This window comes from Clarias gariepinus, chromosome 5 (assembly GCF_024256425.1).
Source record: "Clarias gariepinus isolate MV-2021 ecotype Netherlands chromosome 5, CGAR_prim_01v2, whole genome shotgun sequence".
NCBI classification, from domain to species: domain Eukaryota; kingdom Metazoa; phylum Chordata; class Actinopteri; order Siluriformes; family Clariidae; genus Clarias; species Clarias gariepinus.
Window position 1 is genome coordinate 33,330,562 of NC_071104.1, and position 17,178 is coordinate 33,347,739.

Below are 17,178 nucleotides of genomic sequence, written 5' to 3' on the forward strand. Positions count from 1 at the left end.
TTAAAAAAGTATATAAATCATGTGCATTATACAATTACTAAGACTTTAAAACTGAGTATCGTGACCCAACATTATTAAAGAAACCATTATTTTCATATATTTTAAATTACATTATCACTTCTTGGAGCTTGCTTTTTTATAAAATAAAAAAAAATTGTGTAGTGCAGGTACAACTTATAAAATTGTATTTAAAACATATGTACAGTTTAATAGGTCAAAGTAAAACACAACTTCATGATTACATTTAATTATAAACTGTTTATGTAGAAATCATGATCTATCATCAATAGATATAAATTACTATGTAGTATTATTGTTAGTACAATAAAATATATATTAATTTCAGAAATAGCACTCAGCAATGTGTATAATATTCATGTAAAGGTTCATAGAAGCTGACAGAATTTCTTTGCAAGAAAGCCACTGAAAGGTTTAAATATATGATAAGTATTTTGTATTGTACTTATTATATGGATAAGTGCTATTCCTTGATGTGTGCCTGTGAAAAACAACCTTTATTCGTGTGTACAGAAAAAGTAAGAACATTGGTGACAATTAACCGTGACATTTGTTTACTGTTTAAAGATATTCAATGCTAAAGGAAAAATAAATATAAAGTAAATGTGTATGGAATTGAGATATATGGAAATCTAATGCATTGGCAATGGGCAGGATGAGATTTAAACAAAGTTTTTTTTTTTATATAAATCTTTTTTTAATTAAATATAAAATGAATGTAATATTTGACCACATAGGTATTTTTGTATGAAAATAATAAATAAATAAATAAAATGTAGAAAATAATTGTCAAAAATGAACAATTGACTAATGTGAATACAACAAAAATAATAACATAAGCTGCCAGTAATTAGTTGAAATGTTTAGAAACAACTTCAAAAGTAATGCCTTCAAAGTTAAAATTAAATATAAGGCCAACACTGCCCTCTTGTGGACATAAAACAAAAACACAACATATGCACAACAACATGCTTGCTGCCTTGCTTGTCACTGTGAAAAACACAGTGTGGGTCATTCTTCATGATGCAAGTTGACTGGTTAACTAGCTTACACCCTAATTGATACAATTACAGTATAATCTGTGTTGAACACAATTCAATCTGTTTTTTTATGGTCAATTAAAAAAAAGCTGAACTCTTTTAGGCTCAGTGTATACGAGACTTATGAGAGATAGACGCTTTTCCGTAGCGTGTGTCTGAGGTTGATGTGATACGCTGATGCTGGACGGATGTTGTTATGAGCATATACTGCTCGATTCACTGCCATGTGAAGATCCACCACGTGAAATCTCCTGCAACAGAACAGATTTTTTACGTTTATTAGTGTATAACAATACTGTTTGTAATAGCTTGTAATGCTATTCCAGTCACTCAGATGTTTTCTCCCTATTCTTATAGCTTCTACACCAATCAGCCATAACATTATGACCACCCACCTAATATTGAGTACTCCGTTATTTTGCCACTGACTCCTTTCTACTGGAACAGCAGTACCCTTTTCTACAATTTGAGCTACAATAGCTCTAGGGGCAGGGTAACTCCTAAACTGCAGCTCTTGTGGGAAACTGCAGCTCTTGTCCCTGGTCTGCAGTGGTCAAGACATACCAAAAGTGACCCAAGGAAGGAAAACCAGTGAACCGGTGACAGGGTGATGGGCGGCTGCGGCTAAAGCATACTGATGCACATGCGGAGAGTCCTTTGTCCTTTCCTGCTTATCAGGAACATTAGATATAGTTATTATTATTTTTTTAAATAATAATCTTTCTTGTTTCTCAGTTTTTTCTGTTGTGTGGTTTTGTGACCTTCTTCTATTTACCCTTGTATAATTTATATAATATGTTCATTCCACTTTATCTTTCTTTTTTTTTTTATCACTGACTGCACAAAAAATTTCCCTTGTATTTATACTGTCTGTCTGTGTACAAATGCCAATCATCTTCCCAGATGTTCCACACCATTTAATGGTTATCTTTTTTTTTTCTTAATCTTAGATTCTCTTTCTTGCTGCTCAAACTAATTTAGAGAGCTACCAAACAAATTGTTTTGTATTATTACAATGATTTATGATAATATTAGAAACAAAAATTGACCCTCACAGATAGTTCTCTATTTGTTCCTTTCCTACTGTATACAGTAAGTTCTCTTCTGCTTTAGATCAGTAATACACACAGTCATGGATTTATTTCGCAGTTGTAGTTCCCCCATATCTGTTTCGGCCTCTTTTGAGCCTTTTAACATCATCTGTGCACAATCTGTCCTTATTTCTCCCACTACTAACCTTATATGGTCGATGTTTCCTGTTCTCAAGAACTTTTACTTATTGCATGTTTTGCTGCACAGTTTTTCCATGTAAACCTGGTATTTCCCGGAATGTTCTGCTTGTGTTAAAGATCAGTTTTTATTTTTATGTTTTACAGCAGAGAGTTTGTTTTTTTAGGTTTATACTATTCTACTTTCTGATTGTGATCCCCCTGACACCGTTTTAACCCTTGCCTGGTGTACTAATTTCCCCTATTTACAACGAATAGACAGTATAAGTAAGCAATTAGATGTCGAACCTTACTAAAGTAAAGTAATATTGTTTTTTTTTTCTTTTATGCCTATTTATAAAATAAGATAATGTTATTTAAATTGCCTGTTTCTTTATAAATTTAGCAAGAGAAAAGCATTCAATTTCTCGTTCAGAGATTGCAAATTTGAACCTTGACCCTGATACACGCCTTCGAAGAGTTCTAAAATTTTCCCATACTCTCTGTTTTGAAGGAAAAGTATGAACACTCGCTCTCTCTCCCTCTCTCTCTCTGACTAGCCATACTGTACATTTTTGAACTAATGTATGTAAAAGTTCAACGCTGCCCCATAATGAACTTGAAAAAGTGGTGAAAAAGCTCAAAGCAGGACACAAAGGTTTGCTAGACAGTAAAATATATGCTAAAAACAGCACTAAAGTGGTGTGTATTGCTCAATATCAACAGCAACAACTAAAGTTTTACTTTCATTTAAAGTCATAGCATCACTTATGATTTCCTCAGCTTAAAACTGTGAAAATTTACATTTATAATGGGTAGGTGGCACACACTAACCTCTTCTGTCCATCAACTAAGGCCTCTTTCAGGGACTGTAAATACACAGAATGATGGTTGACATCCTCAAGCTGCTTTCCATTGGTCCAGCAGTGACTCCAGAAGACGTCTGCGTCCCCCGGCACATCTTCCACTATGACGCGACATTGGAGAGGGCTATCCGTCTCCAGCTCTCCGTCCTCGTTATCAGAGAACCTTATAGAATTTGATGACCGGGAGATGTCATAGCCTTGGATAAAGAAGAGTTTGGGCTTTCCAGTCAGTCCTGGGCAGGAGTTAGGCATAAATAATTGACGGACAATGTTCAGGTCGAGTCCCAGGCCGTGCGAGTCAGTGCCGAGCAGCTGGGATGAGTGGGACCGGCTGATGATGCAGCAGATAAAGGCGTCTGAGCTGTAATGATCGCTCTGTCTGGAGATTTGCTCCAAGCAGGAAAAGACTTCTCTGACATTTAGTAGCATGTGAAGGCTCACATGGAAGTGAAGGCTCGAAAATATTTTTTTAAGATTCTCTGTAGGGAGAGAATTTATTAAGCTTCTTATATTTATAAGTCTTATATATGGAAATATAATAAGTAAAAAAAAAAAAATCACAATTTCTCACCTCCTTCAGTACCCACGCAGTCTATGATCACACACACTCCCCGGGGCTCGCTCTGCATCCTGTACACATCCTCCTGACGCTGATTAAACAGAAAAGAGTGGAGTGAATGCAATGCATTCTGGGTAAGAACTACACACGGCTATAAGCCAAATATTCCTTAGTTAGATCTCTCATTTTTAGAGTACTAAGAAAGAAAGAAATATAAATAAGAATAATTTATTTTAAAATTTATTTAAAAAAGGCTAAAATCTATGGTTTATTACCTCACGTGGTTTGCTGGGTGAGACAAACTGCGGTGCTGTAGGGTTAACTGGAAAACAAAATGAGCAAATATTCAAAAAACCCTTTAAAATACTGAAAATCAAAGCATTCAATAATGTAGTTACTAAAATGTGCTATAGGGAAAAAATCTTATTTATTAGTTTATGTGCTTACATGCTTTATTTAATTTAAAAGCCATTTGAAAAGCAGGGGTAGGAAAAATGTTAAATACAAATAAATCCTATTATTAATAATAGATACATTTAATAAATGTGAGTATAAACACTGTAGAATTTTTTTATATACATAAATAAATATTCATGCATAGGCAGAATTTAGTATATATAGGAGTTGGACAATGAAACTAAAACGCCTGGTTTTAGACCACAATAATTCACTAGTATGGTGTACAGCCTCCTTTAGCGGCCAATACAGCATCAGTTTATCTTGGGAATGACAGATACAAGTCCTGCACGGTGTCCAGAGGGATTTTGAGCCATTCTTCTTGCAGAATAGTGGTCAGGTCACTACGTGACGCTGGTGGATGAAATGCTTTCTGACTCGCTCCTCCAAAACACCCCAAAGTGTCTCAATAATATTTAGATCTGGTGCCTGCGCAGGCCATGGGAGATGTTCAACTTCACTTACAAGTTCATCAAACCCTTCTGTCACCGGTCTTGCTGTGTGTGTTGGTCTGTTATCATCCTGATACACGTCCCTGCTTTAGGATACAATGTTTGAAACATTGGGTGCACCTGGTCCTCCAGAATGGTTCGGTAGTCCTTGGCAGTGACGCGCCCATCTAGCACAAGTATTGGGCCCTGGGGAATGATATGATATTGCAGCCCAAACCATCACTGATCCACCACCATGCTTCACTCTGGGCATGCACCAGTCTGGGTGGTACGCTTGTTTGAAAGAGACAAGCACCAACAATTTGTTCTCTTTTGAACTCTGATGTGTCACCCATAATGTTGTGTGCATTGCAATATTTTAAGCAAAACTGTGCTATTACTCTGATAATTAAACTTTTCCACTCTGCTCTTACTGGTGGAATGTGCAATCATGGAAGATTGGACACTAAATTGGAGTTTCATTGTCCAACCCCTGTATATGTATTTATCTTTCTTTTTGTTTAGTGATTTATTTTCTACATTCTACAACACTACTGGGGATTTCAAAAATATGATAACAAATAGCAACTCGGATTAAAGCCATTATAAAGGATTTACAGAGCTTCATAAGTAGCAGAAACATCGTAATATCAACTGTTCAGATGAGATTCTTACAGTGTAGATAGAAATAAAAATCGGCCATAGAGTTAAAAAGCAATCCCAAACTTTTGAGCGGTAGTGTATATAAAAGTTTTTATTAAATAGGTTTTTATTAAATAACTAATCATTACTGTAAATATTCTGAAAACAATTCAACTATTAAAAAAATACAATAAATAAGAGATTAAATTAAGACGTTGTGGAATAAAATTTCATCACCTCACCAAACTTACCACAGGGTGTGGTGTGCTTCCTGGCACTACAGGATGCTGTTGAAGTTTGAGGCTGAAACAGAGAGGTAAAGATAGAGGGATCACACAACTGTATGTTTAAACCTGCTTCTCTCATACTTTAAATTAAATAAATAATAAGGCTTAGTTATATTACAATATGATACCAAGGTATAGTCTAAAACATTTAGTATTAAGTATTAGGCATCCAAAAGACAGCCACTTTTAGGCTTAATAAGATCAGGGGGAAAATTACAGGGACGTTGCTTTACTCACCGATGCAGCTTGACAAGCTCGCCTTTCTTCTCTCAACTTTATCGTGGCAGGTCTTTGTGTTTCAGCTGCAATAATAATAATTAACGGTTTAGTTTTACAAACATATCCAGCACTGATATAAGGGTTTGAAACATAATATTTTGTTGTGCTTTACACTCATCTTTAAATGGTTTCATAGCTTTTTTCACTCCTCACAATGACAAAGTAAAGAATGGGTGTGTGAAGTGTTTTGGTTATTTATAAAACAAACAAACACTTACTAACTAACTGAATAAAGACTGAAATAACCCAGCTACGTAAGTGGTCAGACCCTTTGTTTTGACTCTTGCAATTCAGCTCTGGTGCATTTTACTCCTATCAATCAATCAGAAGAGATGCTTCTACAACTTAATTGGAGCCTGCTAGTGCCTAAGCTCCACTGAACTTAATTAGGAAAAGCATAAAATGGTTTATACAAGGTCTCACTGGTGTATATAAGAGTAAAAACAAAGAAAAAAGTTTGAGAGTATTATCTGTAGACCTGTGAGACAGGAATATGTAAAGACAAAGATCAGGGGAAGGATACAAAAAAACGTCCTGCAGCAAGTTCCCGAAAACACGGTAGCTTCCATCATTCTCAAATGAAAGAAATTTGGAATAACCAACAGTCTTTCAAGACCTGCTCTTCAAACCAAACTGAGTAATTGGGGACAAAGGAGCTTGGGCAAAAAGGTAGCCAAGAACCCAAGGGTCACTATAAATGAAACCCGAGTTCCCTTGTGGAGATGGTAGACTTTCCAGAAGGTCAGCCATTACTGCAGCACTCCACCAATCAACCCTATATGGTACAGTGGCCCGACAGAAGGAATTTCTCATTAAAAGGCAGATGATAACCAACTAAGAGTATGCCAAAAAGCCCCCAAAGAACTCTTAGACCACAGTGAATCAGAAAATCATCATCACCTTATTAAACTGAAGTTCACCTTATTAAAATCATCCCTAGCGTCAGACACTGCAGAATCATGCTGTGGGGAAGTATTTGGTTAACTAGAACTATGAGATTAATCAGTACAGTTTACATTTCCTCATGACAACCACCCAAAGCATAACATTAAGAAAACAAGGAACTGGCTTCAACTCTGTGAAAGTACTGCAGTCAGAGTCTGAACCCAATAGAGCACCTCCGGAGAGACCTGAAAATGGCTGCGTCAACCTGGTTAAGCTTAAATGATTCTGCCAAGAAGAAGCTTTTAAAAGAAAGTCTGCGAAGTTTGTAGCATCAATTACAAGCAGACGTCTTTAGTTTTTCCTGCCAAAGCTGTTTTAGCCAAATATTACAGTACATGATGGGTCTGAACACTTATGCAAATGGTATATTTTTATGGTATATTTTAAACACCTGTTTTTATATTGCCATTGTTGAATATTGTTATAGAATGAGGAAGGGGAAAAGGCTTTGAATAACGAAAACCGTCTGTCGGCCCAACAGGTACAGCGGACGAGCTTGAACCAGATAGTCGGTGAGGTACTATATCTTATCAGCTTCAATACTTCCTTTCTGAGTAATTTGCATGGAATGTAAGCGTAAGAGGATGTGGGTTAATGATTCATGAAGAAAGAACACTTGATTTCAATACATTCCTAAAGGGAAGCGAAACTGGTGAATGAACCTTCTCGGGCCCTTATTACTGCATATTTTAGACATGGTTGTTAGATCATTTGTAAACCCAATCATTTGTTCTAAACTGTAACCTTACCAGCCTGTAATTCTATCTATACATGGCGGTGTAATGCAAATGAAATAGTTTAAAACTATTAATATGAACTATTAAACTATTTTAAATTTTAAAAATTGCCTCCAAGTGGCGCAGTGGTAAAGTGCGCGGTGCCCTATCATCCAGAGATCGCTGGTTCGAACCCTGGGTGATGCCGTTTTCCTCCCACAGCCGGAGGCACAGAGAGAGCTGATTGGCCGAGCTCTCTCTGGTGGGAGGGATGAGAGGTACTCGCGCTCCCACATTAATCACGGCTCTACAGCCAATCAGGGGCGTCTGTGAGCTCGCGCACGCAAAAGGAGCGGCTAGCGCTTTCCTCCGAGTGTGTTACTCCGCCCCTAACGGTGCATGAGCGAGCAGTTCGAAAAGATGCGGTCGGCTGACGTCACGCGGTTCGGAGAAAACACGGGATAGCCTTCGTCCTCCTGGCTGAGTGGTAGTAGTAGCCTTAATGTGGGAGCCTCCTAGTGACGGGGAGGAATTGGCCACGACTAAATTAGGGAGAAAATAAATTTTTAAATAAATAAAAATTTAAAAATTCAAAAAAAGTCTAACAAAAAGAAATTGTACTCAGTGTGCGGTGTTGCTTAAGTGTGGCGTGCGAATGGTTAGATACTTTCAGCTGCATTTTTCATAGTACATACAAGTTTCTGCCCTAAAACTGTATGTCGACATATTTTTTGTCATACACTGCAAGTGGGAAATTTTATTACTACAGCAAAGTTTTCCGACTTCTTGCAAACCATAACCACATCCTAATTTTTTTTAAACGCATTACTATAATTTTTAATGCTTCCTGATTAAAGCATAAGAGGAAAATTTTAGGAAGATGATAAACAGATCAGGCTACCAAATATGGACATTTAAGGGTATTTAAATTTCTGGTCAACTGTTTGAGACACCAGTGTTTAAATCCTGAAATTGGTATTTAAGTATCATTATGCCTTCGTTTGTCCACATTAATTCAGCCCACAGACTACAGCACTGCTTTCGTGTATAAAATACGTAAGGTTTAATCTGTTTATTTCCTCTTTATATTTAGGCTGTGATTAAAAAAAATAAACAAATAAAAGATTATGCCACATTAATGCCTTTTTTCGAGTTTCTATTAACTCTTAATGATATATTGTACAGGACCTGCCTTACAGTAATAAAAACAAGGCTGGCTTCCAGTAAAAACTGTAATCATTTATCATCCCATGGGAGTGTGTACTTACTGTATGCATTCCTATAAAAAAGAGATACCAAAAGCAACCCCACAAACTTTACGCTGGGAATACCGCATACTTAAACTGAAACTAAAATTAATGCAAAAAAAAAAACCTTGAATAAACATACTGTAGGGGTGGGAGTGCAGTCATTTAAACACCACATGATAGAAACTAATAATATTATTCAGCCAAGTGTGTGTAACAGCTGTCCAACGCATATGTTCAAGGGTTTTCATTATTAACGTTCAAATAAATCATCAGAATCGGGGGAGAATTGTGATCTTAGTCAGTATATGTCCGTGATGTGTTTGTTGGTACCAGTTTGAGTATTTATTTCAGTTAAGCGCTATGGTCACCATCAATGATAAATGTATCTCAGAACATACAACATGTCAACCTTATACCCTATAAATAAGCCACAACAGTAAAACAACCCATTGGGTTCCATAGTAAAGAGGGTTCGGGTTCACTGAAACTGGACAGGCGACCATTAGATGAACATCGCCTGGGCTTTTGCAGGTAAACTGTACCTAAAGATTCAATAGATGTTCTAAATAAACTGACATATGTGTTTACTTGTTGAATTGGTTTTGGTAAATCCAGTCATATCATAATGAATAAAAGTGAAACTAAACAGTCAAATCAGTAAACATCTGAAGTATGCAAAGTGGGGTCCTGATTCATAAAAAAAAAAAATATATATATATATATATATATATATATATATATATATATATATATATATATATATATATAATTTATTTCAAGAACTTTCGAAAGAAACTTGGAATGAGGAACTTAAAACCAATGGAAAGTGAAGCTGAGCATGCTCAGAAATTACGACACAGGAAACAGCAGACTTTGTGCGTAAAATCACGCTCCAGTGGTCACAATGATTCCAGGATGCAGGTGTATAGTATTCCCCACCTTTTCCCTGGTACTGGCTGAGTCTCTTGGCCAGGTCGGCACGGCGGATAGCTCTCAGGTAATCCACCATCATGTCCATCCTGGTGCTGCTGATCTGATCCAACTTCTCTAATTCCACGACCACATCCAGGAAGCACTACGGAGAAGGTCATGTGATCACAGTGGTCACTATTAGTGTCATCAAAGCGGCTTTAGTGGTAACGGTATACTGTGGACTACGTATGATTTCCTATAATACACTATAAGCCTGAAGAGTGTAGTGTAAAAACCTCATATGACTCAATTGTCAAGGGGAGAAATGAGGTCATTGAGGTTTGCTAAATATTTTTATTCTCATCTGCATACTTATTTGGCTTTCAGCTATTTTTTTTTTCCACGCACCTTCGCTGGCCCTGCCCTTTCCATTACATGAAGCAGACTACAAAGCTGAAATGCAGACCAAGTCCCTCATTTTTTTATATTGTTTGAATTATTATTGATATTATGATAGGCTTTATATCATATCAATGTAAAGAATCCAATTGCATCTAATATTTTTAAAAAAGCATTATTTGAAACACAGTTCATGTGCAGTACATCAAATTACATTAAATTAAGGACCACAAATCAAACCAGGCGCCTGAAACAGTTCAGCAGAGCTGGTCAGTGTGTAAAAAAAAACTGATCCCATTTTTCTAACTATAAACCTTATCATAATTCTAAGCCTCCATAGCAGATACAGCCAATGCATGCCCTTAATCTTTTATTTTTCTGTGAATTATTTAGCTGAAAGCACCTGATGGAGACAGAAAAGGGTTATAAATGTAGTATTTTATTTACCCTCGCGGGTCTCTTCACTGAAGTGCCACTTTGGCTTGTTTAAAGTCTATGAAACTAGTCAACTGTAATCTGAGAAACACCACAAACATGACTGACATCCCGGTTTCCCAACAATTAGCACCACTCTCCACAAGCAGATGTGAAGACAATAAAAGAACCATAGCTGGAAATACAATAAACTCATCCACCATGATTAAAATAGAGTTATTAGATCGACAATCGTGCTTTTACTCAATTTTAGACAGTTAACGAGGATACTAAAAGAACAGAATGGAAAAAAGGTCAAGTTGACAATAAACATGCACTATATCGTCACACCCCTGGGGGATTTCTAATGATATTTCCAAAATAAGGCCATGACATTACCACATAACAGATCTGTCCTTTTTTATGCGCAGTACTGACTCAAACTTAACTGAGGTAGAAATAACAACATTCACTGAATTCAGAGTTTGATTTCTTTTACCTCAAAGTTTTCCAATTTTTCTTTGGGCAGGGTGCCTCTGAGCAGGAAAACTAATGACTTCAAATCGTCTGTTCCAACATCCTCGCTCAATTCAGCCATCAGTACCCTTAAAGGTAGAAAAACACCTGTTAGACCTGATTGAACGCTACAAGAGCATTCAGATTTACACTTAAGGAGGCAAATCATTGCTTTCTTAAGATCACTTAAATCATTTCATGCTGAGAGGGAAGATATATGTTTTTTTTTTTACATTTTCCTTGAAATACCACTAGGATGCTAGGACATTCCCCTGTTAAATACCCAACAACATACTCTCTATGAGCCGATGAAAAGTTCATAGTTTTACAATTTATTTCATTATAATTCTCATGAACACATCATCAGTTAGGTTCGAAGATAATGATGACTACCTGTATCCTGAGAGAGCATGGCTGTTTTTCATACGCCGCTCAGCCTCGGTTTTACTGACTCCTAACACCCTGGAGAGTAAATCATATCGCCGCATCCTGAGCATCAGCTCAATCAGAAAGGCTGGATTCGCGTGCACCAAACAAGACTGGAGCATTTCCTTGACGTTGTTGTTGCAGCGCTCAGTGCGAAGCTCTCCACACAGGTAGGACAAACGCTTACATTCCTCTGGAGTGAGCTCCTCCACTATTCGGTTAATGGTGTGTAAAACCGGCGTCGACAAAGACATCCTGTTGAATAAAGAGTAAAGAAAAACTATTTAGACTAGTTTACACAAGAAAAGAATTAGTACAATGATCCAAAATAAATACTTTAATCAGGGGTAAGTCTAAGGTGTGAAGTGTTTAGGATTTCTAATCTCTATTCTCTAAAATCAGTGTAAAAAACAGTTCAAAGTTTGGTACAAAGTTTAATCAAAGTATAATCCAAGTACAAAGTTCAAAGTTCAGTACAAAGTTTAATTAAATTTCAATTCAAATCTGAATTAGCTAATCCTAAACCATCCTAGCCTGGAGCTGGTACTGCACAATCAGTAGTGTGTAAATCACTGTTCAACTACAAGTCAATTACATAAATTTCCCCGTTTACAAAAGTTCGGATTAGCAACTGACATGGCGAAAACGATAAAGCTTTAAGTGTTTAAACAGAAACAATAAGTCATGAATCACCATGGATTTTTACAAGCTTTAAAAATTTTGTTGTTGTTGTGTATCTAGTGTATGATGCACATACTAATAAAACATAAAGACATTAATAAGACATCTTTAATTTGAGACTTTAATGTTTATTTCAAAAGACGTAAAGAATCAACTGTCATCATCCACGCTTTTAACACTCTGTATTATTGGAAGTGTTGTTTAAACGTAAAGCTAAATGCTCTAGATTGAGCATTCAATTAATTAGTTTTATTCTCATCAATTAAAAAAATAACAGACATGCTATAAATTATAGACTTTTAGTACCTGCTTCTTCAAACGAGTGTACTCACTAGTAATAAATGTAAGCATCTGATTGACGCAAGAGATAATATACAAGACAAGCAATAAAAAACATTTACAACCAGTATGTATAAAAAAAGATTTGGTTTAAGCTGAGTATATGATCCAAGTTTAAAAAAAAAAAATAGAAAAAGAGGCAAGTTACCTTCTCACCAAAGATAAACCTACACTAAGTTCAAGAACTAACCCATATATAGAGCAGTTCAGTAGAACCTGAACATCTTCATAATCATCTGTTGTAACTTTAAGCCTTTCCCTTCTATGAAATGAAAGTGCAAATTCAAACTGGGAACCACCTCACATTATGATATCTGTGTAAACTGGGCCACTCCGGACATATCCGGCCTCTTTCTGCAAAGCTTTCGCTTTTCTTGTTTTCCATCAATGTACCTCATCACAAAGGAATTTTGGGAAATCTGCATTTCTTATTTAAAAAACTATGATAAAAAGGACTGGAAGAGATATAAAACGATCATTGTCCTAGGCATCTGAAACAGCACACATTCCACATTCCTAACAGGGGTGTCTGTTCTACAAAGCCATCAAGACTACATAACTTAAGTAACTATCAATACTGTATGTACAGTACTTGTTGCTTTTAAACTCGTAACACCTTTACTGTACTTTACATTACAATCTTTATTTGCATTTTAATTTTTTTTACTTGGCAATTATTTCTGAAGGCTTTTTATTTCACTTGGTTATAACTGGCTGAGTAAATTAACGTACTGCGAAACGAAATTTTAAATTAATTGAAATATTTACATTCAGACCTTCAAAGCACTTTTTAATTCAGTTCAATGTTATTTATATGGCACTTTCATTTTATAAATTGTTTTAAATCTAAATCTTGCACCACTTATACCACTTATGAAATATCCATAAAATAAGTTAGTTTGTATTCTGGCTTGGCATATAGCATCTTATAAACTCACTTTTTTCTCCTGCCTTGGAGGTAATCAGCCAAAAAAAAAATGCAGCTCGTCATGTTACTGTGCGAAGCGCATAGCTAAAGTTATATCTTGATTGATTGTTAGAATGTACAGTCACCAATTCCAACAATGTTCAAACATCTCTTCACAGTAAATGTCCCTATCGTACGCATTTTCAATACATTTTGCAGACCATTCACAAGTCCCTGGGGAAGCTGTTACTATAGAAACAAATCAAATTTAAGACGTTAATATAAACCTGTGATATTCTTGTCCATGCTCCTTCTGGCCAATCAGAATCAGGAGCGCAAGTGGTATAAATGTATTTAAACATTCAGTTTGTCATACTGGACTACTGATTTAATATTAGAATATTTACTAGTCACACACTACTCGTACTTGTTATTGTTATAAACCGAAATGTTATACGTGATATGATCGCAGATACTAACAACAACCTGTCTTTCTGCAAGCATTTGATGTTAAAATATGTGAAACATGATATCAGTGAGAAGTTGCTTCAGAACTAAAAAGTATGACGTGAACATCTCAAGACAATCGTAAAAAGGTAAAGGTAAGAATGAGAAAGTTATCGTAAAACATGAAAACATGCGGGTGATCGTAATTTATTATGATATCAGTAACTTTTTACCCAGACTTCGTTTCAATTTTTTAAAAAACACTCATGGCTTTAATCATGTCTAAAGCTTCTAAAGGTAAATATGTAAAGTACAGTCTGATAATAACCATAAACCAGTTTAGGGTGCAGCAGTGATGCTTAGTTTTAGTATTATTATGTTTTACTTTTAAACACTTAAGTATATGTACTGTAATGTGGACTTTTTAAGCTTTATAAGCATAAATAAACAAAAAGAAAAACCCAGACACTGTCAAAAGTTTTTTCACCTGGATATACTCAATATTGCACTTACATTTCAATATTTGCACATACAAAACAATGTGCCTTAGCATTTGAAATACCTTTTTTTTTAGTTTTTGCATCTGAGAAAAGGCTTTAAAATAAGAATGTATGGCACTATAATGTACTTAATTCATCTCAGGCAACTTTAAGCTATTCCTTGTAATGTGAATAATGACAATGTTTATTTTTGATAAAATGCTGTAGGCATTTAAAAAAAATAAAAGTAGATTTATCTAAAAAGAAAACCAATTATTCTTTGTTTCTCTTTTATATTCTACATTTTTGTTTAAGCTAAATTACAATTTAACCGATTACTCGATAATATTTTTGTTAGAATATTCGATTACTACAATATTTGATAGCTACAGCTCTAAAAAATATATTCAGCTTATCTTATTAATTTGTTTTTCTTAAAGAATTATTATAAATGCATAATCATTGTACCTGCGTAATGTTTAAACAATAATTTAAATATTTATTTATTCAATAAAATTATTAGTACTATGACAACCCCGCCAAAAACAAATTCATCTCTCAAAGTTGTTTTAATATGCAAACATTTCACTTATTCATGTGACTAGGGCTCAATACTTGAGAAAGATACATGGCTGACAAGGAGATGAACAGAAATATACACAAGCAAACAGATTGTGCGAAGGAGAAGCATAATAAATGATGAATTAAATAATTTTGAATGGGAGGACAACAGTTTAAAAGAGGCCCTTCAAGTGATTTTAATGCAAGTAAATAAATAAATGTTCATGAATTTATTTTAGGGGTTGTCCATGCACATTTTAAAACAACACTTTCTATATGTCAGTGTCATATTTATTCTGTTAATTTACATCCCCAAAGCATCTTATGCACTGTATGTATGTATGAATATTTTAGAGGGTTAAAGCTGAGTGCACCTTTACACAATCCATTTCTTAATAGATTACAGCGTTTGAGTCTACCTGGTTGTCAGATGTCATTTTTAATGAGGACTGACTGGGTGAAGTAATGCTGTAAATCACAGTGTGACATCACAAGTGTTTAATTCTGCACACAGGTTGCTTAAGAACAACACCGGCTTTAAGGGGTTGAGATAATGAGACAGAATGAAACCTACAATTGGCATAACGCAACGTACTTGATTCCAACCGCCATAAAAAAAATAATAAACAAGAGCAGCAGCAACAACAAAAAAACGTTTATGAGTTTGCAGTTGCTTAATTCAGTTCAGGACTGAAATTCCTTTAATATGACGCAAATAACTTAAGGTGACTCTGTTATACTGAACTTCCAGCCTCCTAAAACATAGAATGTCCACAGATCAATCCCTGCTATCTAAGTGAAAGTTTTCTTTATATATATATGTTTATATATATATATATATATATATATATATATATATACACACACACAGACACATATCATCATTAAATAAAACAAATAAAATCATTATAAATTATAAAATACTGTATCGTTACTGTTTATATGTTTACAAAGAATATCAAAATTCAATTCAGTTCAACTCAGCAATGCAACAGTATAATTTATATATATATATATATATATATATATATAGAGAGAGAGAGAGAGAGACAAAGCGGTGATGTTAATGATGAATAAATGAATGAATGAAGTAGGAGTGTGCTAACTCAAAGTAACTTATGAAAGCACCTAAAATGTGGGTGAGGGCGTTGTACCTTTGGACAAGGGTAAATAGTAGTATTGATACTATTGTTATTATTATTATTATTATTAATAGAATTAGTAGTAGTAGTAGTAGTATTAGTAGTAGTATAATTATTATAGTGGTGATATGTTTACAAAGAATATCAAAATTCAATTCAGTTCAACTCAGCAATGCAACACAGTATATAGACACACACTGACTATTTGCTGTAACAGGACAAAGCAGAGATGATAAAGTTAAATATAATGAATGAATGAAATGAAAACCATTATAAATTAACTACCATCACTGTCTATATTTACAAATAATATCAAAATTCAATTCAGTTCAATTCAGCAATGCAACAGTATAATTTATATATATATATATATATATATATATATATATATATAGACAAAGCAGTGATGTTAATGATGAATGAATGAATGAATGAATGAAGTAGGAGTGTGCTAACTCAAAGTAACTTATGAAAGCACCTAAAATGTGGGTGAGGGCGTTGTACCTTTGGACAAGGGTAAATAGTAGTATTGATATTATTGTTATTATTATTATTATTATTATTATTAATAGAATTAGTAGTAGTAGTAGTAGTAGTAGTATTAGTAGTAGTATAATTATTATAGTGGTGATAATAATAATAATAATAATAATAACAATAATAATAATAATTTTTATAATAATAATAATTATTATTATTATTATTATTATTATTATAAAAGTAATAGTAGTAGCAACTGCATTAAGAAAACGTTCATAAACGTCATTATATGTTTTTTTTCTGTTCAGAATTTGTTACACAATCGTACGTCGGGGCTTTTATGTGTGTAGATAAAAGCATTGTATTTGTTATATATACATACAGATTCACACATTGCATTTGCGGTTTCGTTGCGCTTTTTTCTATGCCAATATGAGCACTGTTTAAGAATGATTAAGATTGCAGTGTTTCTTTTCTATAGTAAATAAACTGCGTGTTTGCCTTTATCTCCTCCTTTATCTGAACTCTGCGCTTCCTGCAGAAGGAACAAACCAACCGCGACGGGCAGCTTTCAAACAACACGACGCTTAATAAAGTTAACATTAGTCTTATTCGTTTTTGTATTTAAAACGACGCAGTACGTAAAAAAACACGTCTTACCTTCAGACAGGGGGAGGACAGACTGGAATGCAGCCCCCCTTCCTTAATGCGTAAAACGGAAAGAGAAAGTCACGGAAACTCCCATTCGATCTACGCAGTCACCCTACATGGTCAGAGG

At 34.8% G+C, this 17,178-nt stretch overlaps 1 protein-coding gene across 3 annotated transcripts; it reads right to left on the reverse strand.

Moving 5' to 3' along the window:
* Positions 1–690: 690 nt before the first annotated feature.
* LOC128524386 (CASP8 and FADD-like apoptosis regulator) lies at positions 691–17,162 on the reverse strand. Of its 3 annotated transcripts, none has more exons than XM_053496947.1 (10): positions 17,061–17,162; positions 11,332–11,619; positions 10,922–11,027; positions 9,637–9,772; positions 5,745–5,809; positions 5,463–5,523; positions 3,967–4,013; positions 3,704–3,782; positions 3,101–3,611; positions 691–1,309 (listed from the first exon to the last, which is right to left on the reverse strand). In XM_053496947.1, exons 2-10 carry the CDS (start codon positions 11,616–11,618, stop codon positions 1,180–1,182), a joined length of 1,422 nt encoding a protein of 473 aa, XP_053352922.1. In that variant the 5' UTR covers position 11,619; positions 17,061–17,162; the 3' UTR covers positions 691–1,179. The 3 variants fall into 3 exon arrangements, with proteins under 3 accessions (XP_053352922.1, XP_053352924.1, XP_053352923.1); XM_053496949.1 differs by lacking the exon at positions 17,061–17,162 and adding an exon at positions 12,533–12,671; XM_053496948.1 differs by lacking the exon at positions 17,061–17,162 and adding an exon at positions 12,533–12,660 and having other exon boundaries at positions 5,472–5,523.
* Between the last annotated feature and the right edge of the window lie 16 nt (positions 17,163–17,178).